The 26639-nt window shown below is 37.0% G+C and overlaps 1 protein-coding gene across 2 annotated transcripts in view; it reads right to left on the reverse strand.

The window, feature by feature from the left end:
• The window catches only part of LOC103155734 (acid-sensing ion channel 1-like), an 84575-nt gene that overhangs the window by 21660 nt on the left and 36276 nt on the right, over positions 1-26639 (reverse strand). Inside the window, exon 3 of one of the 2 annotated variants that reach the window (XM_007577530.2) lies at positions 24431-24755. The exons of the other annotated variant lie outside the window; for it this stretch is intronic. Within the exon in view, the coding sequence (XP_007577592.1) occupies positions 24723-24755 (33 nt within the window). The 3' untranslated portion in view covers positions 24431-24722. Of the gene's footprint in view, positions 1-24430; positions 24756-26639 lie in introns of those variants that run through there. 2 annotated transcript variants of the gene reach the window in all.

The raw sequence follows: 26639 nt of genomic DNA on the forward strand, positions 1-26639 counted from the left end.
GCAACTCTACATTGCTGACTGCAGTACAAGACCGCGCTGCTGAGAACTATAAACCTTTTATAGAGAGAGGCTTTTAGGTCAAAATAGGTAATCTGATTAATCTGCATTATGTAATATTAACGCGCTAACCTTTTTAGATTAATCGCACACGTTAACATTGACAGATCTAAGTAAAAGCCAAATTTAGTGCTGCTGTCAATGAAAGAAACAGATTGAGTCTGGTTGTTTAGCTTTCAGAGGAAAGATCAGGATTGCTTTTGAAGACAACAGAGTGGGAACGATGCCGGGCTCAGACACAAATACAGATAACGGGATGAAGGCATAACAGATGTGACAGATTTCAAAAAGCAACTGAGGTTCAAAGATTATTCCACTAGTTTTGGTTTTGAGAGATTATCTGCTGCTTGAAAACGGTAAATGTGCTTTTGAGGTTATGAACAAGAACTTTGATGTTGGCAAGAAAACTGAACAAGCTTTTAATAGATGTGACTGCAGAGTTCTGCCATGATACAAAAGGAGATCCTTTGAGGTAAGTATTTCACTCTGTGACATATCGCTGTATATTTATATAAAATAAAATGTTGCTCTTTTACAGAACAACACTCCTGAGCAGTGAGAGCAACCAAAGACCTGAAGATCTGAGCCAGACTGACATAAACTTTGGCCAGCAGTGTCCTGAACCACTGAAAGTTTTATCACAGTCAAGCAGAACTGAGAGGCATTTTCAGGTTTGAGGTTAAATTATTATTATTTTGAAATAAAATCAGTTTGCTGTCACTGCTGCCTGAGTGCTTGCTCTGAGGTGTTTGGGTTCTGGAAAGTACTGCACAGATGAAACTAAAGTGACAAAAAAAAATTTCCTCTTTGCAAACTCAACTGTGGTTTTCTGCTGCTTAAATCCCTCCAAGTTTTATATTATAGGAATTTCATGCAACTCACCTTCAAACATCTGAGTAGTTTCTCCACGGAGTTTTGCAGCTGCATCTCAGATCATATGATTCAACAGCTTTATAAAAATGTATTTTCTCATTGTTTAAAAGTGTTTGGAAAATTCAGGAATACATGTACAAGCATCATGTCTAAACAAAGACATGGGAGATGTTTTGTTGATTTCACAACAGAACAGACACCTTCCACTTTTTGTGTTGTAATAAGTGTGAATTGATGTATTGGTTTGAGTGACTGAAGGTCCTTTATTTTGTGCATATTCTTTGCAAATTTTTCTCATTTGACATGTAAAATTTGTTCCTGTCAGCTGAAAAATAATAGATGGAAACTTTACTACTTTTTTTCGATTTAGCTGTCATCACACAACATCTGCTATCATCTGCTTCTAAATGACTTTCAGATCCCAGCTGGACTAAAACAAACAACCCTCTGAGCAAACTTTCATTGTATCAACATAGAAAAGAGAATGCTGCTACAGTTTAAACTAAGCAAAATTATGGATGAACTGACAATATGTTCACATAAAGACACCTACTGAAGCTTATGTGTGGCTGAAACTGATAGTGTTAACTAAAGGCCAACTAAGCATTGTTAGACCAAACTGTGACAAAGAAAAGGTCAAATTTTCAACATATCTTGGGGCTAAAAAAAGACAAGCATAGTCAGCTTTACAAAGCCAAAAAATGCTGTAAATATTTTAACAGCACAGTTACCATCTTCCATCATATATGCTAAATAACTCAGTTACATTCCAAAGATGGTATGTATGCGTATGTCTTGATTAGCAAACAGGGGTTGCATTTACAAAATATTTTCTGCCTTTAATGTTTTGTTTTTTTTTAAAGGAAAGGAAAAAATCTGAAGCCAATCTGACTTTTTAACCATTTGGTGCAGACAATATCAACTTCACACACAAGTTGTGCAGGTGACTAAAGTAATAATGAAAAAAATAATAATTTTCATCTGAGTATCATCTCTGACCTGGACTCTGAACTCAATGTATCTCACTATGTGGGGAGTTAACAGTGTGTTGAAAAGTAATGGAGGCTTCGGAGAGAGTCTGGTGCAGCTGAACCACAGCTGAGGGATTTCCTCCCGCTAACCTTCTTACTGACTTCTGATCATTTCAATTAGAGAAATGTTCACTGATTTCAAAACTTTGGTAGACGGCGCTTGTAATTCCAGTCTTCACAGTGGCAGTAGAGCGATTCCTTCTCAAGATCAAAACCTTGAGACACTTCATTACACAGAAACTGGTGCACAATTCATGTCCATGTTCATAATTTAAGTGTGATAGTTTCATGTTTATGTAAAGCTACTGGGACCACAGTCTGTGATTTTTGTCACTGCAGGGAAACAGTTACATGCATTCATCTGCTTGACGGAACGATGAATCCACATCTGCTCATTGAATATTACTGAAAAATTAAAAGTTTATGTAACCGAATATGTCAAATAATAATAAAAACAGATTAAGACAGATCTTGTTTGACCACATCTGTATTTCTGTATGTATATTTCAATGGAACGTGCAGCTTTATAATTAACCAGTAACAAACTACTGCTGAATGTTTGAAAGCAGGCATAATACCTAATAGGTACCAATGGATCCATCCACATGATGAGACATCAGCAGTTTGGACTTGGAGGTGCTGGGGAAGGATTTATTGAATTTACATGTCTCCATTTTGAACAAGGCATTGCATTCTTACACTGAAAAGTGCTTAATCTTTATATTTTGCTGTTACTTTAAAGTCTTCCAGCATGTTGGAAAAACACTAAGCTGAAACTGTGTATTAACAAAATCCAAAAAATATGAGAGTTTAAAGATCAGTTCCTCAGCATAATCTCATGATCTGAGTCACTTTTTACTTTTAGAATAAAAACTGGATTGTCAAATAGGGGTTGCATTTGACCTTTAAAAATGCTGAGAACCAGATATGTAATCATTAAGGTCTAATAAGGTTTAGGCAAGTTAAGATTCAGATCTTGTACAAAAGCCACTCTGAACACTGTAAAACCTTCTGTTTTAAGGTTTATCCTAAATATCTCTGTGGCTGACAGCTCCAGTGTCACTGTTCCTTGGAGAGCTGAAGAGGTGAAGAGGTTCAAATGGTCCCACTGCTGCTCTGGTCCCGCCATTTTGACAGTGATGCATTGTAATGGTGATACTTTCTAGCCAATACCCCTTTTATCCCGTCTGTCCCCCAGCCGGCCATTTTTCATCAAAAACATCCCCTTGTTCTCTTTGTCTGCTTAAAAATTCACACTGTTCCTTTTGATCTCCAGCTTCGCTCTCAGCTCCATATTTTGATATCTCTTCAGAGATTCGCAACAAACTGTAATGGAATTTCTTTTTTTTATCGTCATTCTACCAGGAGGTGATGCATGGCTCCAATTTCCCTGTAGTTGGAGCCACCTGATCAGCTGACTCGCTGCTGGGTCGGGAAACGGTGCAGGACGGCCTTTAGACCCGAGGGAGGTAGCGAGAGAGACTACGTGAGGAAGAGGATGGCAGAAGGAAAGACGGTAAAAGAAAGAATTTAAGTCCAACTGGAATTTGAGCTGCAGTGTTTTGTGATGATGTTCTCCTACTGACACGAATATAAAGCTGGAATATCTAAGCTTAACATCAACTCCACGCTTGATGTAGAGCATGTGGAAAATTGTGTTTTTGTCCCTATAGATGTTCCACACGCTGTACTTTGTTCTTGCTTTGAAAGCAGATCTGTCTCCCAAAGGACATCTTTCAACCAAATGTGAAAGAGAGTAATAGACCAGCAACTGGTGAACCAAGATCAAAACCAAAGTGGGCAAATAAATTAACGGAAAATGTAGCAAAAAGGTCAAATAAATGCAAAGATGGCTGCCTATGTCTACTGTGTTGACTCAAAGGGGTGGCACTATGTAAAATCAACTTTTCTTCTAGCTCTACATCATACTATAATGTTACTTGGAGTGATTCTCTCATGCATGTTTGAGAATCCTTTAGTCTCCATGGCAACCATTAAGCTGTGAAAAACGTCCTGGTGGACGTAGCCCCGCCTTCGAGGCGTAGCTCCACCTCAGACTAGCCGGCAGCAATTAGCAAACACCTGGTGAAATTAGCTACTTCTCAGTGCAACGCTAGTAAAAACATTTTTAAATGATTAATAGAGGAGCCATGTTGTGATGACGTCCTGATGACGCAGTTCCAGAAAGAGCAGGAGTTTTTAAAGAGACAGAGGCCCAATTTCAAGGCATCACATTATGAAGTTAAATTAATTTCAAGGCATATTTGACATATACAGCACTTTTATACATAACTTCAGGTAACATGGTTACTTGATTGTGCTATAAAGTGGCACTATATGCCTGGAAAACACATAATAAGAGTTACTGCCCCTTTTTCAGCCACAAGGTCCCTTATTAGTTTGTCAGTTTGACTCAAAGTCATTTCCATCTGTCATAAAAGACGAAAACTTTTTAAAGTCACTTCAGGCTGTTACTAAAGCAGTTCTCAAAAACAGAACATGGAAAAACCTTCTCCAAAGAAATGTTTTCATTTTATTTTAAACTGGTTTGTCTTCCGCATCCCTTCCTTGCCTTCTTAAAGTCTTTGAAGCTAGCTTGATAATGTTGGTTTGACCACAGGACGTCTTTTCTGTACTTCAAAAGAGTGAGTCTTTCACCAGATAAGGAAAAGAGAGCCATGGCACCACTAAACATCTGGAGGCTGTTTGTGAAAAAAATAGAAATTGAAGTTCATGGGAAAGCTGAACAGGAACGTTTTGTTTGCAGAGGGTCAGAAGAGTTATTGTTCATGAAATGAAACCTCCAACGGAGAGAGAGTGAAGCCACAGTATCCCTTCACACACCAGATGTCTCAAGAATAATGTTCTGTTGAATTTCATACCTTCGCTTGAGGCAAACAGAGATCATTGAAGTTGAAGTTCTTTTAAACAGTGGCTGTTACTTCAGATAAAATCTGCCTGTGTTTAACAATCAATAGAGAAAGTTCAATCAAACAGCTCTTATTCAGGCTCCAATGCCTGAGTAAGAGGCTGAAGTCTTCTTTGATGGCTGAATTATGAATATAATCTCATGTAACCGTTTGCATCAGATTCTGCCATAATCTTTAATGACTTATCATGTGAACAAGCTTATTCACATATGATTTTAATTGAATTAATTTAATGGAAACACAACAATTGAGAAATTGTGTTTTTTAAACATTAGCAGAATATAGGCAAAGACTTAAGCACATTTGTAATGAAAACACAGCTAGTGACTGATCATAAGACTGAACAGAAGAGTGTTTTCCGAGGGTTTCACTTTTCCAACAGAGACATAAAGATTTGTAGAATCAGTATAAAGCAACAGCTAAGCAGTTTCTGAAACACCTTGTGATGAAACTTATTAAATCTCTTTATGCTAGTTTCCCTTTAATTTGTCACCCATCTGTATGGCCATCTGGCCAACTGAAGTTCAGCTGGAAATGCTTCTCAGTTCCAGCACCCTGCACCTCCTCCTCTTTCACGTGCCTCTTTCAAGTTTTAATAAGATAACTTTCGCCAATTTCCCTGCTCACATTACTTATTTATTTCATTTTTGCCCATTTCTGTTTAATCTCCGCCGTCGGGACACTGGTTCAGTCTGTCGACGAGAGGCCGACTGAAGTAAGGAAAGAGGCAAACACAGAGAGAAGAGGGGCTCAGTGATCCCTGTCTGGTGCAATCGTCTGTGCTTTAATGAAGTCCAATCTGTGAACGCACGGTGGTCTCACACCCCGAGGAGATCATTGGCTGTCTGCGACACAGCAGAACCCATAATGAGGGAACAACTTCACTGAGGCTTTTGAACTGTCCCATAAAAGACAATTGAATAGCTTACCGCCCTTCCTTATGATCCAGCACAATGTAGTGTCAAAAGTGATAGCTCTCTCTCTCTGTGTCTCTCTCTCTCTCTCTCTCTGCCTCTCTCTCTCTCTATCTCTGGGGTTATCAAAAAAACAAAGACGAGGTTGAATGATTTTATGTCATCCCTCAAATTGCAACAAAAGTTCACCTTTAAAATCCAACACATTTCTGTTTATTTTAATGGGACTTTATGTGACAGGAAATGGGAATAAAATTCTTTCTTCGCAAATGCTTCAGGAAATCTGATAAGTACATGGAACCCCTGTTAAGGTAATGCCACTAAATAAAATCTAGCGCCATCAGATGCCTTCAGATGTCACCTAATTAGCAAATAAAATCCTTCTGTGTGTAATTAATAGCTGTATAAATTCAGCTGCTTTCTGGAAAACTCTAGAATGGCTGCAGAGATCCAGAGCTCAGGAATGAGAAGCTGGGAAACCTAGCCTTTATAAAAGTCATTGTTGAGAGAAAGTCCAGCAGAGTTCTGTTTGAAGTTTGTAAAGAAAAAAAAAAACATGCATGAGACTCTGCAAACATGTAGACGAGGCTCTTGTCAGAAGAGACCAAATATGAATATCTGGGCATTAAAGGAAAATATTCTGTGTGATAAAAACACCATAATATTTTTTATTACAATTTTTTTTCTTATTATCTTTTGTACAATAAAAATACATTTAATAAATAAAATTTAAAAAAGAATAAAGTGGTCTGTTAAATAATTGGATCTTCAAATCATATTGATTAAAACAAAAAAAGAAATGACTTATTATAGAAACAAATGCAATAATTTTCTACAGTTTTAGGGTTGAACACCTTTATGACTGAAGAACAAGAACTTAAATTAAATCAAATTGTCTTTGTTTTAAGCCAGGTTTTATGGAAAACTGTGCCCAGTTTATGTTTGACCAAGAAATGCTGAATGTTTCTGGTCCTTACTTTCAAACAGGAAAAAGAAGAAAAATACTTTGTGTTCTCCACCTTATTCTGTTCCATTGATTTTTGTTTTAATGGGTGGGTAAAAAAAAAAAAAATAAAAAATCCCTAACATATTCCAAAAAGTACAAATTGGTCAACTTTCTTGAACTGTGGTTGTGGACAGCAGAAAATCACTCAAAGAGCCATAAAAGGCCCCTGAGCCTCAGTTTTGACACATCTTGTTTAGATTAAAGCACATTCACAAGATGGTGCAAAGTCCAAACCTAAATCAAAATGAGAATCTGTAGAAAAATGTGAAAATCTGTGTTCATAGATGCTCTCCATCCATTCTGAAAGAGGCTGAATTATGCTACCCAGACAGTTTACAGATGTGTGAAGATGACACAAACATAAAGGCTTTCAGTTTAATTGAAAAGAACAAAAAATACTCTCTCAGGGAGATTGAATTAAAAAAGCGTGCCACACTTTCCAGAACTTTATTTATAAAGACATATTCTTTATCTTCCATTTCATAGTTATAAATGATGTTTAGTTCTATGATATCTAAAACCGATATAATTCATTAAAGTTTGTGGTTGTAACATGGCAAAATATTAAACAATTCACCGGGAATTAATACTTCTAAAGTGCATTTACTTTAACTGAACAGAAAGCCTGCAGAGAAAATAAAATTCAGACATGAGTCGCTATTAATACACTCTTCACTGAGAAGGTTCTGCAGTATCACCATGTCAACCTGTGCCAACATGATTAGAAATAATTAGCAACTCACAAACACTCCAAAAAGATCATTTTATGGTTGCTGTAAAGAGAAAAAGACTTGCTAATGTTCAACAAATACACAGATTAATGTTCAATGTGAAAATGATTCATGCTGAGGACATTGGAAAAACTTTAGTTCAGTGCCTTGAAACCCGACTGGAACTGGAAATGAGCTGAACAATGAATGTTCCGTCATTAATTTGTTGAAATAATTGAAAAGGAGGGATGTGCTCAGAATAAAAAGAATATGTAATTATCCCTTAAACCTTGATATACTAATTGAGGCCCAGCATTTCGTCAAATTCTGCAGCACATAATTAAAAGAAACACAGAGTGAGCCGCATATATCAAATACATTGCTTTGTCCTTCTGTTCACATTGCTCACGCTCCCCATTAATCTGGTAAAGATACCTGAAAACTTTGCTTAATTAAAAATATGTTGACTTGAACTAGGTTTAACTTTGAGCAAGAGTAAAAACCGTTGCAAATCACCCATGGAATATTGTATATTTTACTGTTTGTAGAAACTATTCCCGAGTTTATGAAGGGGAATTTGTTAAACATCTTACAAATTTTTGTCTTCGAATTACATTTTTTGTGTACGCTGAAATTAAATGACCGGCTAAGTAAACATGTAGATGTGAAAATGTTAGGATGCTGATTTTTCTCATCTCTGCACTGTCCCTAATTAAGAGTCACTTGTAGCCTCAGTGAATAGTCAAAGTGTTTTGCTCGAAGAGATGGGAGAAGAGAATCCAAACCGTATTACAGTACTAAACACATGAAATAATTGAAAATGTTTTTCATTACTAGAGAAACACTGTCGACCTTATCACAGTTAAATTGACTACGGCAGCCATGATACTGTTGATATGATTTGAATGTTTACCCATTAAATCTGAACGACTGAGTGGGGAGAGTTTGATGAAACAAAATGTTGAGCGAAATTCAGATTTAAGACTCTTCTGCAAGAAGACAGAAACTAGAAAATGATTTCATCCAGCGTCATTTTTGCAAGACAACTCCCATCTTCCATCAGACGTTTATTCTGAAAGTGTATGTACATTGGAACTTTTTCTTTTTTCGCTTACCTAAGTTTTGGTTAAGAAAACAAAAACACATGCTTTGGCTTTGAATACTTTAGTTTTTCAGTGTTTTGTTAACATACTTTGGAAGAAAGATGGAATTTAAAAAGCACGTATGAAAAATATAAAATGCGTATAGCTGCAGCTTTTATAAAGCATATGCTGAACATATTAATGCTCTTCTGCTAGCATAATGGTATGAATGTTTAGAGAAAATAGCATTATGCAACTTTGGCAGCTAAGATATGAAAACATAAAATCGTATGTAAAGCATAGCCTTTATTAGAATTGAATAAGTGACAGGTGCCTGAAAATGCAATTAAAATTAAAAAAATCTAATAAAAAAACATGTGGAAACAGAAATACACTGAATATGTAAAAAAAAAAAAAAAAAGAAAGAAACAACATTTATCACGTCTCTCCATCCTTTAGGTTTCTTTAGGGTTCTTAAGAGCAAACTCAGTCTTATTCTGACCCAGAAGAAGCAGTTTGACACTTTTAATTCTAAGTATTAAATTATTAATATAATTCTGTCTAAATGGCATTAAAACAGAATTATATTACTGAAACTGCTATTCAGAAAACGTCTACCTTTACTTAGCTCACAGAGCGCATTTGCAAAAATGTTTTAGAACTCATCATATAAGAATACAAACATCTGCAGAATTGATAATAAAAGCTTGGTTGACTTGATCATATTCACATAACCAGCCTGGGTTCTTTCTCTTGACTCTGCTGTGAGCCATCAGTGGCGCTCACCCAACAGAAACAGCAGCAAGGTAAACTATTACTATTACGGTATATTAGGACTATTGCAGACAGAAGGAAAAAAAGTAGTACATTTTTGCTAATAAGAACTAGGAAATATTAATCTCAGACATTTTCAAGAAAAAACAAGGAAGCATTTTTTGAATTCCAAAAGTCTAAAATTTGCAACAAAAAGCTAAAGAATTCAGATTATTCTCAGAAATTTACAAAAAAAATTGTCTTTTGAAACTCAGAAATTCAAGAATATTTCTGAGATTAATTTCAAAATTTCCGATTTTTAGCTTTAAACTCAGAAATTCCCAAGTTTTTTTTGTTTTGTTTTTTTTTAAAGAAATTTGTGAGATTAATCTAAAAATGTCTGTTTTGTCTACTCTCCCTTATTTTTCTACTTAGAAAGACCATAGTTTTATATGGCTAAATAGAAACATAGGCACAATTGCTGCAAAATGTTACATTTCTAAAATCCCTAGCATTTGACCAGCCATGTTTAAAGTTTAGAGTTGTGAAGGAATGCACTTCATACAAATTGTCCTGCAGTAGTTGTTAAATATGGAGTAAAAATAGTCTCAACTATAATACAGGCTGGATTTATCTGTAGTAACAACCATTGTTTTAAAAGAAAATCTGTAGAGAAAGAATACACAGACTATCATAGAACTATTTTATGCACATATGTAAGCAACAGGAGTTTTTTTCAGTCATCACACTGCAGGTAGCAGTGACTGTGTTCCCCCTATAATCAAAGAAACCTGCATTATAAGAGGTGCAGCTCTTACTCAAGTGCCACAGTATATTTATCAGACAGAAGCTCGGCTTTTATCATTCCACGATTTCCTGATGGAAGAGCAGGAGATGGATGTTTTTCCCAGTTTGATAGATGCTAATGGACACTTAGAAGCAGTGATAAGATGTTCTCTTGTAATTACTTCTTCTGTTTTGAAAAACAACCCAAACAAAATTGAGTGCATGTTACTAATGGATTCAAAATGCTACACTTTAGTGCAGTGATATTTAGTCATTATAGGACACAAAATGCTTCCGCTGCTTTTCAAAAACATTTAAAAAATACATTAATTATTTTACACTTAATGTAAAGTTTTATTTTAGATTCTTCTGTCAAGACGACTCAGTTTCACTCCTGAAACATTAAGTAACCAATCACTAATCTGTAACAATTAATTTTTCTGTCATGTCACAACCACAAAATTCTAGAAATTTTTACATCACAAAAAGTAACTGAAAAGTGTGAGATGGAACAAAGTTCTGCATATTTTTTTCCAAATACAATTCTGAAAAGTGTGGTGTGACTTTATATTCAACCCCTTTGAGTAAATACTTGAACTAAAAATTTTCCTATTGACACATATTCTTTACATTCAGTCAGTTTGGGCAAACAGACATGTCTTGGTAGGTTTATAGTTCCATACTCTCTTTTTCTAGATAATGGATTCATCCAGAAATTGTGAAATTGTTTTATAATCTAATCCAGATTTAAAATACTCCTCAAAATTTGAACTGTAGAGAATGCCATCCACCTAAAGAAAGTTCATTACTTTAAAGAGACTATTTTAGTTCCTGATTAATCTATTGATTATTCTGGTGATTAATCAGATAAAAAAAAATTGTTACATTCTGCAGATTTTTCATGTAGGCCTTTTTTTTAAAAAGCAACATTAGAAATACATAAAAAGATACAGTTGGTGTTCAGATATTAAGCTTTCAATCTTTTAATAGCACATACATGTAATTATCAAGTGATATTTTAAAATTTCCTGTCAACTTTAAACATTTTTAAACTCTTAAACACGGTGGGTGTCCAACCACCAGGCTTAGCAGGTTTTCTGGAGGAAACCTTGCACTTCTAACATTAACATGTGAAAACCTCAATTTAAATTGGGTGAAGCTAAAACTTTGCCATTTGAGGAGCTTTGAGTAGAACATATTTATAGACAAAGCTGTTTTTTTAATCCTAGATGCAAAATGTATGTGTTTTCTACATTGTTGACTAAATTACTGCTCTGTGTGTTGTCCTTCCTACAAATGGCCATTTTTTGAATTTGTATACTCCAGTTAGCTATGGATTACTAAATAACTTGACGAATATTTCAATAATCTGTTTCTCACGATTATTCGTTTCAGCTCTAAAAGAGACATTCGTCACATGTGAATTCTCTCCAGTTTTCCAAGTATCAGAAACAGACAAGCGTTTTGGTCCCCAAAACCAGAAAGTTACATTTCTAAATATGATAATAATGCCTCATCTTGTCTGAGGACTCAGTCATTCACGCATACATTCACATTCATACCCTGGAGGTGGTAAGCTACATCGCCCTGGGCGCCACTGAGCCCTCTGACCACCAACAGGTGAGGCAGGTGAATTTTCTTGCCCAAAGACACAAAGACTGATATGGAAGGAGCCGTGGTTCGAACAGGACGAATCCCCACAGGGACAAAAAAAAAATATGTTAAACAGGACAAGCCACTTTATTCGTAAAAACATCGCATCAGTAATTTAAATGACAACAAACCAGCCTAAAAGAGATAAAGAAGACAAAAAAAACAGCTAACACGACCTGCTAAATAAAACCATGAAATTATCTCACAAGCACAAAGGCCCCGAAAAACCAGGAATCAGCGGATGACATTTAACATGCCCATGTGAAATGAGGCTCCAAAATCTCTTTGAAAAACTTTCTGATATTTATCCAATCTCAGTGAGTGGGAGTGTGTGGGAAGGGCGCGTTTTCTCATGCTGACCTCTGAGAGTTTGCTGACACAACCCTCAGAGGGTGAATACCAAATGCTTTAGCTGCAGGCAAAGCTCTACTGGTTCATGTCCTCCAAAGCCTGTTTTCAGCCTCCCCCCACGCCCTGCGTCTTTCCCCCCACTGCTCTTGTTCAATTTAAGAAAAAGACAACAGGATTTGAATCCCAAAGATATGACCTGCTTGTCAAACAGAACCCCGCTGACCACTATCCCTTTTATTGTGCAAGTTCACCGTTAGCTTGTTGAGTCAATGTGTCCCCAACCTCAAGCAGCGCAAGTCAAGTAACCTTTTAATGCTGATCGCTGTCCGTTGCTGTTGCGTCTCCAGAGCTCGACTGTACAGGAAGGGGAAGTGACAGTGTGTGAGAGCTGATGGTGAGGGACGGTGGGGGCGCAGCATCCCCGCTGGGTTCGGCCTGCAGCTTCTTCTTTGCCTGGGGCGCCGCAGTTCAGCTGAGAGGACGTGTTCAAGGAGCCAAATGAAATGAATCACTGGATATTGGCTTTGGTTTTACGGACACGGTCACAGCCGAGTACAAGCTATCCTGTCTGAAAAGGTCAGTGGTGTAAATACTGTGGATGGTGGTGATGGTGCGCGGGCTCCAATATCCACAAAAGGCCATGTTTGCATCACAGCACACTGGCGCTGCATGAAGACAACATTTGTTTGAGTGTTTCTGTGAAAAAATGACCGAGCAGGTGGGTGTCATTGGGCTGCCTTTCCATTGACCATAATTAAACAATTTGACATTTGGAAAAACAAATCTGCTTTATGGAAACACACCATTAGGTTTGTCATGACAACAAATTTTGCCTAATGATAAATTATCTAAAAAGTTATTGCGATAAACGATAATATTGTTGTTTTGAGACCATTTTCAACTAATATAATGGTAATGGCATTCACAAAGATCGGTTTACTTTAAACTGTAATGTAATTTAACACTGGGAGACATTTTCAAATATCATTTCATTTATCCAAATAATATCATTTCATTTATCCATTGGATATTTCATTTTCAAATATCCAAAATGAACAAAACAACAAATAAAATGAATTATGATAAACAGAATTATCCTTAAAAACAAAGGCTAGTTGAGACCAAAGCACCAGACTGAAGACTTTAATCGTCCAGGTTTTGGTTGAAAGAAAAACGCTAAATTATGCAAATGGAAATTATTGAGCTTGTTTAATTTATCATAGGATAAATTGATTTATTGCTTATTGCATCAGGCCTGCATGCCAATTTTGAAAATAACTCATTTTTTAATAAAAGGTTTTATCGTTACAACGATGGCTTATTTCACTAAACTGCAATGGAAACATTTTTAGCATCTTTTAGCGTCTCACGAGTCACATGATCAACTGCCGCCACTGAAGCAAACTGAAAAGAAAACAACAGGAAGTAGTTGGAAGACGATGGTGCAGCATGTTTTAATGACTTATGACATGAACGTCATCCACGTCCGATTTTAATTGAGTTTCTTATGTAATAGAAATGCCACAATTTCACTATGTTAACAATAGCGGAATATTGACAAAATTTTACGCACATTTGTAATGGAAACACAGCAAGAAGTTTCTATCCTGAGTTTGACATTGCACATTAAACCTTGTGGTAGGATACTGTCCTTTCCTTTTACTGTCAGTTTAGCATGGATCCGACTCAGTGTGTGACAAACTGAATAAAAGGCATGTCCCAGAACATCAGCTTAGGCACACCAGGAGGCAAACTGCAGAAAGGTTTTGTTTAATTCAGTCTACAAGAAGAAATCACAAATCTCTGGAAAAGCCGGATCAAATGGCTTCGCCTCAGTTATTTCTTAAATGTGATTTTTTTCCTCAACGGGTCAGAACTTTCCTCCTATCCATGTTCAGAAATTACTCTGCTTGATGCATTTAAATATAAATTGTTGATTCATGACCCTGTGAACAACAGAGAGGCTTTTCTAGGCCTATGAAAGCACATGCAGGCCCCATATTGATTTTCTAGCACTCTCTTTTTCAAACATCTTTCAACCAGGTGTAAAACTTGGTGTTCTTGTTTGAACCAAACAGAAAAGAAACTCAGATTAACTCACAAAACACCCCAAGGATACGAGAGTTAAAAATAAAAGCAGCAGAAAAGGTGAAAAGGAAACGGATGAGGAGAAGAGGATGACCCAGGACCCAGCAAGCATCTGTTTTGAATCCCAATCATGTATCTGCTTGAATATCAAAGCTGAGCCTTTGATGGACAACCAAGACGAAACGGGAGATATGGGGAGATCTCAGCTAAAATAATGAGGCAGAAAAGAAGAGAAAATAATTGCAGATGCATCTTTTTTTTCCCCTGAAAGATCAAGAGAGAGGGAGATAAGCAACCTTGTGAGTGCTTCACAAGATCCATGTAAATGTGGATGATGTCGCTGCAGGCAAATGGAAATAAACCTAAAATGTAGCATCTAGTTTCTGTGAAGTTTTTTTGTAGTTGTGAATGATTTAGCAGATTGTATCCAGCTAAAACTAACATATGTTTTTATATATATATTTTTTATTTGTCTGGGTTTTATCCCACATTTTATGTTGCATTTCTTCTGACAACCACTTGGTGTGACATCGGCTCAACACTTTACTCTTGTACCTGTGGATTAATTAAATCTAGTGACTCGCTTCAAGGCATCTTTGTTGCCGCTGATCATGTAGGCGAGCGGGCTCTCTTGCAGCTGCAGCTGAGTTTCTGAGGATCTGAACAGGAAACCACAATGTGATTAGGCTGAAGTCGTCTCCACGGCTGCCTCGTTATTTCTGTTGGAGAATAAAAATCCCAACCACCCTCTCCGATGGGAGTCCTTTTAGCCAAGTCCATCTAAAGTTAAATGTCAAAGACTGACCAATGCAATGTATGGAAAAAGATGAAACTCCACTTACATCAGTAATAACCACTCTAAAGGAGAGATACAATTTAGTCCCTTTTTGTCTTTCTGTAGCCATCTTCCCTTTCATAGTGAAACAAGCCTCTTCATCCTTCTTCTTTAAAGAAAAGGCTGAATAAAAAGGAGGGCAGGGGACCAGTAAATATTCTCATAAATGGGATTTGATTTTACTTTCCCCTCCTACATTCTTCTCCGTTAATTAACATTAACTTCTTCATCTCATTACTATATCACCGTCTCAGCTCCGTCTGGTCCGTGTGGCACAAAAGGACATCATAAAACGTCGCGAGTATTCGCACCAGTGCGCTTGAAGATCAAATCAGGCTGCGCCATAAAGAAAAGGCACCAGGCTGTCTCTCTCATAGCACTGCAGCCCAATGCAATTATCAGTCCGGGTGATAATAGAACTCATAGGGAGGTGTAATGGCTTTTAGATTTGCACCTTATCATCATCATCATCCCAGCCAGGGCTGTAACAGGCCAGTTACATTAGCATTCAACAGCGTCTGCATCTACAAGGTACATATATCCCACTGTGAGAGCATTGTTGAGTTTCTTTGGAGTTTTTTCTCCCCATCTAGTCCTTGCTTGCTGTTTTGAATGCCTGGAATGACGTAGAGACGGAGAGGCTGCAGCCAACCGTATCACGTACGGCACACAAATCAGCACATTATCCCTCTTCACCTCCCTCTAATCCATACACAGTGGCGATAGCAATATAATCACCCAGTTGGATTGTGCGGGCTTCAGTGTGGTGAGTTGATAAATGCTGAAAACATTGAAAATAAATTGCCCGGTATGCAAAACACAAAGCCACACATGTCTGAGCTTGCAGCAAAGAAGAAGCTGAAGACATTCTTACAATGGGGGTAATTGTTTGGTCATTATTTGTTTCTTTGCAGCATAATGTATTAACTGTAATGGGAAAAACAGAAGAAAAGCAATTTGTCCGGGTGGAAATCATAATCCTTTATTTCTGTGGGGGGATTATGATTTATGTTTATGCTGCTATTCTGTCTGGTTTCTCCATAAAATATGAATAACATGATAAAAAATACTCATGGATACGACAAAAAAAGCATATTTTTTATATTCATAAATTACTCAGAGCAAAAAACTGCAACTGCAATTGATAACTTCCATTTTGTTGTCTTTAAATCTTTTCTTTGGCACTCGTACGGTGCAGCGGAGTCAAATGCTGTAAAAATGATATTTATTAATATTGCCTACCACGAGAGAACGATGTTTAAATGCAACAGGTAGCAAAGAAAGAAGTAAATAATAAAAATATGAAACAAACTGAAAGAAGTTTAGGAGAAAATGGCAGCCTGGATGTTGGTAGAAGAAGGGCAAACTCCACGGTCAGTGGTGGAACCCGAGACAGACAATACGACTCACTGCCCAGGGCGGCACACCAAAGGGGGACGCCACAGTGGAGGAGAAAATGATTTGAAATTATAATAAAATAAAAAAACAATCTTTAGTTGCATCCTTAATGACTCTGTAACCAACTGTTTGCACACTCAGGAATTATTTTTCCAACAGAAACTCTTGCTGTGCATCTATGTGGATGATGATGCTAAACTTAGTATATTATTTAAAATTGATGTTTCTGCTAAATTAAAATGCAATTCCTGTTCTTTTTTTAAGAAATATGAACTGCATTCCTTCAAAATCTCAGATATTTGAACTGCAACTCCACCGGATTATTATTTACTGAACAAAGATGATTCAAAACAAATGTCTAAACACCTTTATCATAATTTGGAAAAAAAAACACGTTTTCTTGTTACTGTGTCACTATAGATTAAGACAAGAGTGAAAACGATCTGTCACTCTGCCTAAAACACTTAGTATCAGATAGACTTTTTTGTTGTTGTTGTTTTTATGGGAAAGTGGGTGTGCCTTTGGTATAGTGTGGGTCAGCAGAAGGTGGGTCTCCATTTATGCAGAGATCGCCACTGAACATGTTGGACGTGCAGTGGAGGAGAAGAAGATAATCTGAGTAAGCAAAAAATGAAAATACAGACGGAAATATTGCTTCTGCCACAAGGATATGAATAAAACAATCTGAAAGGAGGGAAAAGAGTGAAGAACAAGCAAAGGAAAATAACCAACAGAGGAAGAGGATGAAGAAGATGCTGTTGTAAACTAAAAGGATGGAAAAGTGAAGAAAAACATGCAGAATGTTTAACAAAGGGCAAAACATCACACTTAATGAAACTAGAATGCAATGCAAGCGTAAAGAGAAGGTACACAACCTTAAAAATAACATTGAGACCTCAGAAAATTGTTAATTATGCTGTATTACATAATTTCATGCTTACTGGAAATGTAGCCACTGGTTTCGTACAACAAGCCACACAGATTACTTTGTTTACAGTAAAAGGGGTTGAGCTCGTGTTTTGGACGCATCTAATGTGTGAAATGGTCTTCTGTCAAGATAATTACCTGAAAGCCTTTTGTGCACACACAGGGAGGAGAGCACTCACTGCTGCAGCTCACACCGCTAACTTTGTGTTCAGACATGGCCCAAAGAAAGTGGTTCAAACAGCCACTGCTGTATAATTAAGGTGTACTGAGAATGAATAAAGCACACAAGTAATTACTGCACTTTGATAACAGCTGTACTGGAAGGCTTTAAGTGAAAATGCAGTTTTTCAACATGTGATGCAGAGATTTCCTAAAAGGCATAAAAAAAATAAAATGTAGTCAATTCAGGGCTTGAGATTTCTCCTTAAATAGGAAGTGGAGAAAAAGCAGCACTTAAAATCCTGGTCTATTTATTTTTTGTCATGTTTCTGGCCCGTCTGCCTGCTTCGTTTTTGTCTTCAGCACTCACCTCTCCCATCAAGCTAATCTGGTTCACCTGCATGCTGCTGCTGGAGCACAATCAGGCTCATGTCTTCCACCAGTTTACCAGCAGTTACAGTCAGCTCACACCAAGCTTTTTGAAAACCTTGGTGTGAGTAGATATCCAGCGTTTCCTCCTTACCTGACCACGATCTCGACCACGTTTATTGTTTCTTGGATTTCTCTGCCCTGTCTAGCCCACGTTTGATTCTTCACTGTTTTCCGGACTCGACCCTGCTTCTGCCTCTCGACCTCTGACTCCTGCCTCGCCCCTGGATTTGTCTACCTGATATTGCCTGCACGTGTTGGACCCTTTTCTGCGCCCTGACCACCGTTCTCTGCCTGTCCCTCAGATAAGTTAGCCTTTTTCTGCTACCCTGATCCTGATCCTGATCCTGCTTCAACCCCTGGACCTCCTAGTTCTGATTCTCCCTGGATGCGTCACCTGCTACTTCTGTGCTACCTGTACTCCCACACTGGATCCGTCTCTGAAGTGCAGAGTTGTTCAGCCCTCCACAGTCAACCCCCAGGGACGACCCCTCATCCTCCAACACTCTAAGGTTAGTGGCTTTTCTTATTCAGCCTTGACCCCAAGACTACAAACCACTAACCCGCTTCTCTGTCCTCAGAGGTTCCAGCCCCATTGCCGGTGGTTTCCTGTCCCACACCCTGATCCTCAATAAAGATCTTGGTTATTTTTTACTTCGTGTCTGACTGAAATTTTGGGTCCTCACTTCTGAGCATTACAGTTTTTGTTTCTTATTGTTTCTCTAAGAGACTGCCATCATAAAAGCAGACACGAAACCTCAAATACTGTTTGAATATTTTTTTTACTAGTTAGAAAACACTCAAAATAATCAGAACAAATTGACAAATTGTTTTAGAAGACTCTGCAGCACACAGAGCGCTCAAGGCCAAAGTAAACGGATTTTGAAAGTGTGAAACGTTTCATTTAATTCACATGGAAAACCATCAAAAGCCATAATCATCCACTAGACTAACAAATTAGCTTTTCTATTTGCTGTATGTGAACAGGCCTTCAAGAGATCTGGGGTCAGAATGGCCATGGCAACAGAGTTGGAGACAAACTCACTGATTAAAAGTTTCACACTCTTTGCCTAATCTGCTGGATTAAACTACTTACTTTCACATTTAACAAAAACATATTTGGTAACACTCTATTTGAAAGGGTGTCCATAAGACTGACATGACGGTGTCATAATACCTGTTATGAATGTTTGACTGTTAAAGGGTCATTCAGTAAATGACTCTTTTTTTAATGCAACATTGCATTAAAAGTTCATCAAATGTGTCAACTTTCATTGACAGTGTCATTATTTACTAAAAGACACTTCATGACAAGAGTCATAAACATTGGTGACAGTGTCATGTCCGTCTTATGTGCACCCCTTCAAATAAAGGGTTGCCAAATATTTAACACTGGCAAAGTCAAATAATGGTCATGTCAAAAGCATGTATAAAAAGATCAAAAAGTGTGAATAAATTATGTTGAAAACTAATTCAGGTTAAACAGGAGAAGTAGTAAAAACCTGCATTATTTTTAGGGAAAACACTGAAATCTAGTGATTATATTAACTTCTTTTTGTTCGTCAATGCCTGACGTTTAATCCTGCTTTTGGAGTCATAGCTTCTTCCGTTCTGAGTGGCCTTTCAGTCCGTACTGGTAAATGACTTTATTTCATAATGATTCTACCTGCTTCAGACGGTGTCTTTACAAGCTCCACTGGTTTTTGATCTGGGATTGAAAAACAGAGAAAGCATTTCTTCCTTATAATGCGATGACTGAACGTTGCCATGGTGTTTATACCTTTATGTAACATGGAGTCATGGAGGTCCAAAATTATTTTATGCCTAACATTTGCTGTCTGATTGTTACCTAAAAGGCATATTAATCTTAGTGGAAGCATAATTAATTTTAGTAATTCTAACCGACCCAAATCAACAGAGGTTTTGTCTGATTTGATGTCAAATTTCATACAGTTTGTGTGAATATCTGGTTTTAATTGTATTTTGAGTTAAAAAAAAGAAAAAAGAAACACATCAAAGCTCAGTTTAAATACAATAAAATAGCCAATTTTAGGTAAAGAACCATCCTGGAAGTATTGTGTAACATAAAGGGTGATAAGAAACACAAACAATGCTTATGTCTGCCAAAATATGCTGGGAGAAAAACACCATCACTTACTCTGTGGGAAGTTCATGTAAGGGTTAGGGTGATTCACATCCTGAAGTTTACCTTTACTGTATGTCTTGAAGCATAAGGAGCTGCAGCTGCATGGGCAGCAAATTCCCAGACTGAGAAAGCTCCAGGTCGTATCTCAGCAGGCGTGGCTGGATTCTAATTACAGGAATGTGGAGTAAATCTAGTCCCGGGTGGCTAATGTTGCAACGTTCTTGGCTCAAGCAACTGGAGAACAGGCAACACTGGGAGGAAGCAATAAACCATCAACCCAACTGCTTCTAAGAGATTTTTTTTTTTATTAAAAGTTCAATTCCCTTTACAGCCTTTATAATTTCTGTATGTTGTAAAGAATTTTTATGTTACTGGCTAGAAAAATTTCATTCATTTCACCCAAAGATGCACTACGAGTTTCAGCTAGTGGTGCACAGGATGCCAAGGGTTATGTGAAAGTTTATAGGTGTCAGATCAATGATCATGTGTTCAGATTTTCACAGCCTTGTTACCTAAAGGCACACAGGAACAGTAAAACACTCACTCTGACCTATAAGAAAACCTAATTGCTGTTTAAATGAAGACAATAAACTGTTAGGCACACGGAGAGCGCTGCTATTATAGTAGATGATGGCATTCCTAGGAACTGGATTGGCATTCAGAGGATAATGAACAACGCTGCAGTTAAAGAAGTGTCAGTAAAATGTAGTTTTTTTACGCTGCAGTTTTCAGACTCACTTGTCACCTGCTTGAGTTCATTACACAGCAAAGACAACATGAATTTTCAGTCCAGTGTTAATTAGTCAAACTCTAAATGCACCATTTATTTTCTACAACCTTGTTTTTCCTCAACCGGATGAGCTGTTTAATTGCCTATTACAGAGTCTTTGCAGAGAGTGGGGAACTTATATTTCCCCCCAGTGAAATGGTATTGATGTGCGTGTCGTCCTGGGGAGCGAGCTGGATCACATTTTCACCACCTGGCGCTCACCAAGCGTGGTGAACTCCGCCATATTAACTGCACCCATGTGCACCATGTTGTCTAACATCTCCTCCCCACTCAGTGACAAACAGAAGATATTTAAACTGGTTTTAAATTCTTCTTGTTTAAAGATGATTCAAATATATATATTTTTTAATTTTGCCAAATTCCAGTTGTTTTAATTATCTAATTGCTAGTTTATCACCAATAATTAGAACATTTCCAAATAATTTCAGGTAAAGGAAAAATCACTAATTGAAAATGAAACCATAGATGAAAGTATCAACAATGGTTGTTATGCAACTCAAAATGTCTCATAAAATGTCACCAATAAGTCTCTTAGCCAAACTGACATAAAGGCCTTACAGAAGAGAAAAAATTACAATGCAATCTGTTTCTTTAGAAATTTTTTAATCTATTTGGAATAATTTAGCATAATTATCAAACAATAAACTGAAACGTATGTGATTGAAATGAAAAAGGTTTTTTTGTAAAGAGTAAAGTTTTGTAAGATGGCATTTACTGTGGCGATATAGAAATCTCTTGACTGACGTGTTATTTTGAAGACGACAGTCACACAGTCTGGAGTTATTATACGTTTTACCGTTTCTTCAGTTAGTAAAACAAAGTTTACAATGTTTTCACTCTTGCAATAAACTCTGGACTCTCGGTATTTGTGGAAGATATGGACCGCTCTAACACAAAAAGGTTAAATACACAAATTATTTTCTAGCACCTAAAACAAGTTTATATTTTTTCATGAGTATTTCTCAGCGTTTCTCAATAAAATCAGATTGGAACATTGAATGCGATTGCGACCTTTTAACAATCAGGCGCAGTCAGTTATTTAAAAATATACGTTTCTCATGTTGCCCAAGAGCATCTAGGGACCAATCATGGACATTTTCCAGCCATGTTTAGTCGTGTTAGTCGGGAGCGGTGCTGGTGTCTATCTCCAGCTAACGTTCCGGGCGAGAGGCGGGGTCACCCTGGACAGGTCACCAGTCTGTCACAGATTAACGGATTCATAAAAGACATTATTTTTTTCCTTGGCCTTTGACTTCACAATGATGTTTGTTTTTTTTGTTTTTTTTGTTTTTTTTTAAGAAATTCATGTTGAAAGGAATGACAAAATTGAGACATTAAAAAAATGTTCAACTAATGTGAATGGCAGCAATAGGATTTGGCTGTCTGAGTGAAGCAAGGCTAGTTCCTCTCAATATTATGGAGATTTATTATTGTCGAAATTTACATTACTTAATACCAGAATAATCCCCTATTAGGAAGCAATCTTTTTATCCACTGTTGCCAGAATTACTGGTACCTCTAAAACGTCTTTTAAAAAAACACATTTTCATTTATTTACTTTTCTAAGCTGATCAGTTCATAGGAACCTTGAACTCGATGGAGTATAAATATGAAGTAACAGAGAACAAATTTCTTTTAGCCACCTTTAAAACACTGGAATAAAATCTGATACTCAAGACAGATATGTGTTGATCTTCATAAAATGGCTGCCAAGTTTATTTTACTTGGCAGCCAACATGAACTTAAAGACATAAACAACTGGAACTGTGACAAAAAAGACTGGGCAGGAACCCAAATTTTTCTTGTCAACTCATAAATGTAAAGCAGGTTGGAGAAGTGCAAGGAAAAGTGGATCTTTGGGCCCAGAAAGTCCTAATATGTCCAGAACAGTTTATTTTAAGGTTTTTCCATATGTTTATCTTTATCAGGGGAGCCAATGAGAACTGCATTTATTCTCAGGATGAACTTAACTATGCAAATTCAAGGTCTGAGTCTTAACAATTAAAAGCAAATGTTTGTGCTGCTGCTGTGTTCTGCCTTCCTGCCAGGTCTTGCTTTCACTTCATGTGTATTCCAGGCTGAGCCCAGATTTCTGCTTGCCTGGACAAAGCTGAGCTAAAGGAGCCTCTTGGGAGAAAAACTAAGATATTTAAACATGTCCAACTTTTTCTATAAGCATAATAAATGTGAATATTGCTGATATAACATTGTCTTTTATTTTTTGAGTTTAAGTTCTGTAAAATTAGTAGTTAATTAAAGCAAAGCAAAAAATAAAACACCAATGAATTAGAGCAATTTAATTCTGATTCTAGCCATATGAACATACATGTAATTTCACTGAGATCAGAAAATGGACAGAAGACAAAACTTTATACCTTATTTCATGAAACTACTGATAATACTATAGTATAGTTGTGTATTTATGAATATAGAAATGCAATATGATGTTTTTGTAACTAACGTCTTTTTTTTTTTTAGCTGACGCAGCTTGCTGCTGATGCTAATGGGGATATCAGTAAACATAAACATGTTGGGTCATAGTTGATATGAATATGTGTATCTTGCCTTGCTTTAATCTTAAATACTTTTACCTCAACCATAAAAACTCCTGTTCCTGTTTTTACTGTTTTTACTGTAACGTCTTACCTGGTTCCTACCTTACCAGGTAAGTTTGGAAGAATAAAAAAGCACATAAATAATGCTGCATCTTAATGCATTCTGACACTTCCAACTTTTGTCTCCACCAATCTGTGTCTCTTAAGACAAAGTATCAGCTTTATTTTGCTTTCCATCAAATAATCAATAAAATATGTATGTGAAAGCAATTTTATTGCTAATTCACTTGCCCAGCACTTTGATCAACTTTGTTCTGACTAGAATCTGTCAGAACAAACTGTTTGTTTCTTTCTAGTTTTTCTAATATTGTTTTATTCTACAGCAAAATCACAGGTAGAACATAAACAATGCTCAGGTAACGACCGAAAAAACACCCATTCAATCTCTAGGAATTAGAGCAACTTGAATCTTTTATGAAAACAGAAGCCAAAGGAAGACAAGTCAAGACTTGACTCCGATAAATGATTAATCTGTGGCCGTTCTGCAGAGGGCTGTGTGAGACTATGTTAACACCTGTAAGGCATTATAGATTAATAACTGTTATTTGATGAGTAATGACAGACAAGGTAATAGCTAACTCAGTCTGGAGATGTCAGATGTGCTAAATGTTAAATAATGTGCTGCAGCTTTTGGAAAAGCTGCCTGAACAATTGAGAGGAGACAATGATTGAGGTAATATTTGAATTTTCCTCACCGCATTGCACAGAGCCACAGAGGTGATTATGTACTGACAAAACCTTCTCGGTGTAAAGTGCCACAAGAGTATTTACTTCACAGAAGCAAAAGTCGCTACTTAAATACTCAAATCAGTAGAAGTGAAATGCACACTATGTTTATCAGAGCTTCCCATATTCTTGTGGAAAATTAAAAAGACTCTTTTTAATTTTGACCATATTGCAGGAAATTTTCATAACAATTGCATGTTTTTTTTTATTTCATCACTTCAAAAGATATGATAGATGTAGGATAAATTTAGAGAGTAAAATTTCAATAGGAAGTCTTCCTCGGGGCAGAAATATGTGCTCTGAAGATGATGACATCCTTCCATCAATGACGACACTCCCAATACAAATGATAAAACCTTTTCATCATCTTCATTCATCGGATTTTCTTTCTTCTCTGTTCTTCCTCAGCACTTACAGGCTTACCAATGTTTTACTCATGGCGACTGAGAAGACGCTGGATTCATCATCTCGCTCCAGGATACTTACACTGTAGATTCTGAGGAAGAAAGGCTTGTTTTAAATTAAAACCCTTGGCTCAAAGTTTCCCAGATACGTTGTAAACTGCTCCTCCACCTCCTCACACATCACAGTGCTTCACATTATCTACAGCTTTTCTAAAACTTAACAGCCCACAAGAAATATTGGGACTTACACGCCACAAGAGTGTTTGATAAAACCTTTTTTGACTAACTGGTGAGCAAATGCTTAGATGCTGTGGTATCACAGGTATCGCCTTAAAACGAATGACTTTTACTGCAGCAGAAGAAAAACATAGAACACAGCTTTGAATTTAAGTGCAAAACAAACCAGATTAATATATAAGGGTAAAATCCCTTTAAATTAAATATACACAGTGGATCCCTGCTTATTTGCAGTTCAGGATTTGCAGGGTTTGCTGTGTGCCAAGGTATTTCTGCTGTGGGAATATGAATATTTTGTGCTTGACCTATTAAAATAGGTAGCTGTAAATGTTTTAGAGAGAGTCTCAAGTATTTGCAAATTTCAGCGATTATGGTTCCTAAAGATGGAGTTTCCTGGAACATCTAACTACTGATTCAGGACTTTCTGCTTCCCCGGGGTAAAGATATGATGCGACACATACGTACATTTGTTTCAGCCATTGGTCTGCACTCGGCTGAATGAGGTTCAGTCAATATGCCAAGAAAGTGTTTTCTACACTTAGATTTGTCTAACAGACAACAGAGACCTGCATCCATCTAAATAACTATTTAGATAAAATAAAATTATACATACTCAAAAAACAACATTTGCCTAAAAGACATAAAATGCTTCAGACATCAAGGCTGAACATGGATGTAAGAGACTCTGTCATCTCAAACAAGTGAGAACATAAAGCCACACTTCAGTTAAGATTTGTTAAAGAACAAAATAGCAGTCAGGATGAAATTGTTCCTTTAACATTTGGTCTTCAGACCAGGGACCGAAGGAGCAGGAGCTCATCAAAAAGGACGAGTCTCATTATGACAGAGACTCGAGTTCAGTGAGTTTCTCTCCATCAGGGGCAACTTTCCAACAATGACACTAAAAAAAAGTTGTAGACAGTGTTGTCATTGTGTTGTCAATTTGAAAATGAGACAAGCAGACAGCCATTATAATTGTAAACATATGAAATTTTCTCATCTCCCAGAAGACTGCGGTCGCATTCTTCTGCCATAAACTTTCAGGTGTTTTTTTTTTCTTTGTGAAGAATGATGTGGAGAAGCCACTTCTGCCCATCATCGATAATCTAACTCAGTGAGTCGGTTTCTGTATGGCATCATAAACTGCTAAACTCAAAATGCCTCTTTATTTGATCTCCCAAAAGCTTATGATCCAAAATCTGGTCAAATCGACAGAGAAATATTTTATCAGACACAAAATCAACCTTCAGACATAAATCCCACAGAAAAGCTCTGGGCTGAGCTGAAGACAAGAAACCATAAGAGAGAACTGAACTGACAGTCTGGAGAGATTGCTGAAAGAAAAATGGTCAAACTCTGTGAAAGGTTATAGGAGAAAACTAAATGATGTCCTGTTGGCAAAAGAGAGTCTACAAAGTACTAACAGCAGTGGTGCAGAAACGTCTGGCACCAGTGATTTTGGAAGAAGCATAATTGTTTCTAACAATTCCCCCCAGAATTAATGAACAATTTTCTCAAATTTTTAATGTGAGATTATGGTGCAGCGACAAAAGATGGACTCATTTAGAGCTTATTATCCGTCTTTACCAGGGACACTGCACATGTTGACAAAGCAAAATACTTTTCTGGGATTGTAATTCTGCTGGACTAGATTTCTTTACAACAGCCCAGGAAATATAATGCACATATATCATCCTTATGACTAGTCTGTGTAATATTGATGTAAGCGAACAAAGGAA

Source organism: Poecilia formosa, unplaced genomic scaffold (assembly GCF_000485575.1).
Source record: "Poecilia formosa unplaced genomic scaffold, Poecilia_formosa-5.1.2 Scaffold445, whole genome shotgun sequence".
Taxonomy (NCBI): Eukaryota; Metazoa; Chordata; class Actinopteri; order Cyprinodontiformes; family Poeciliidae; genus Poecilia; species Poecilia formosa.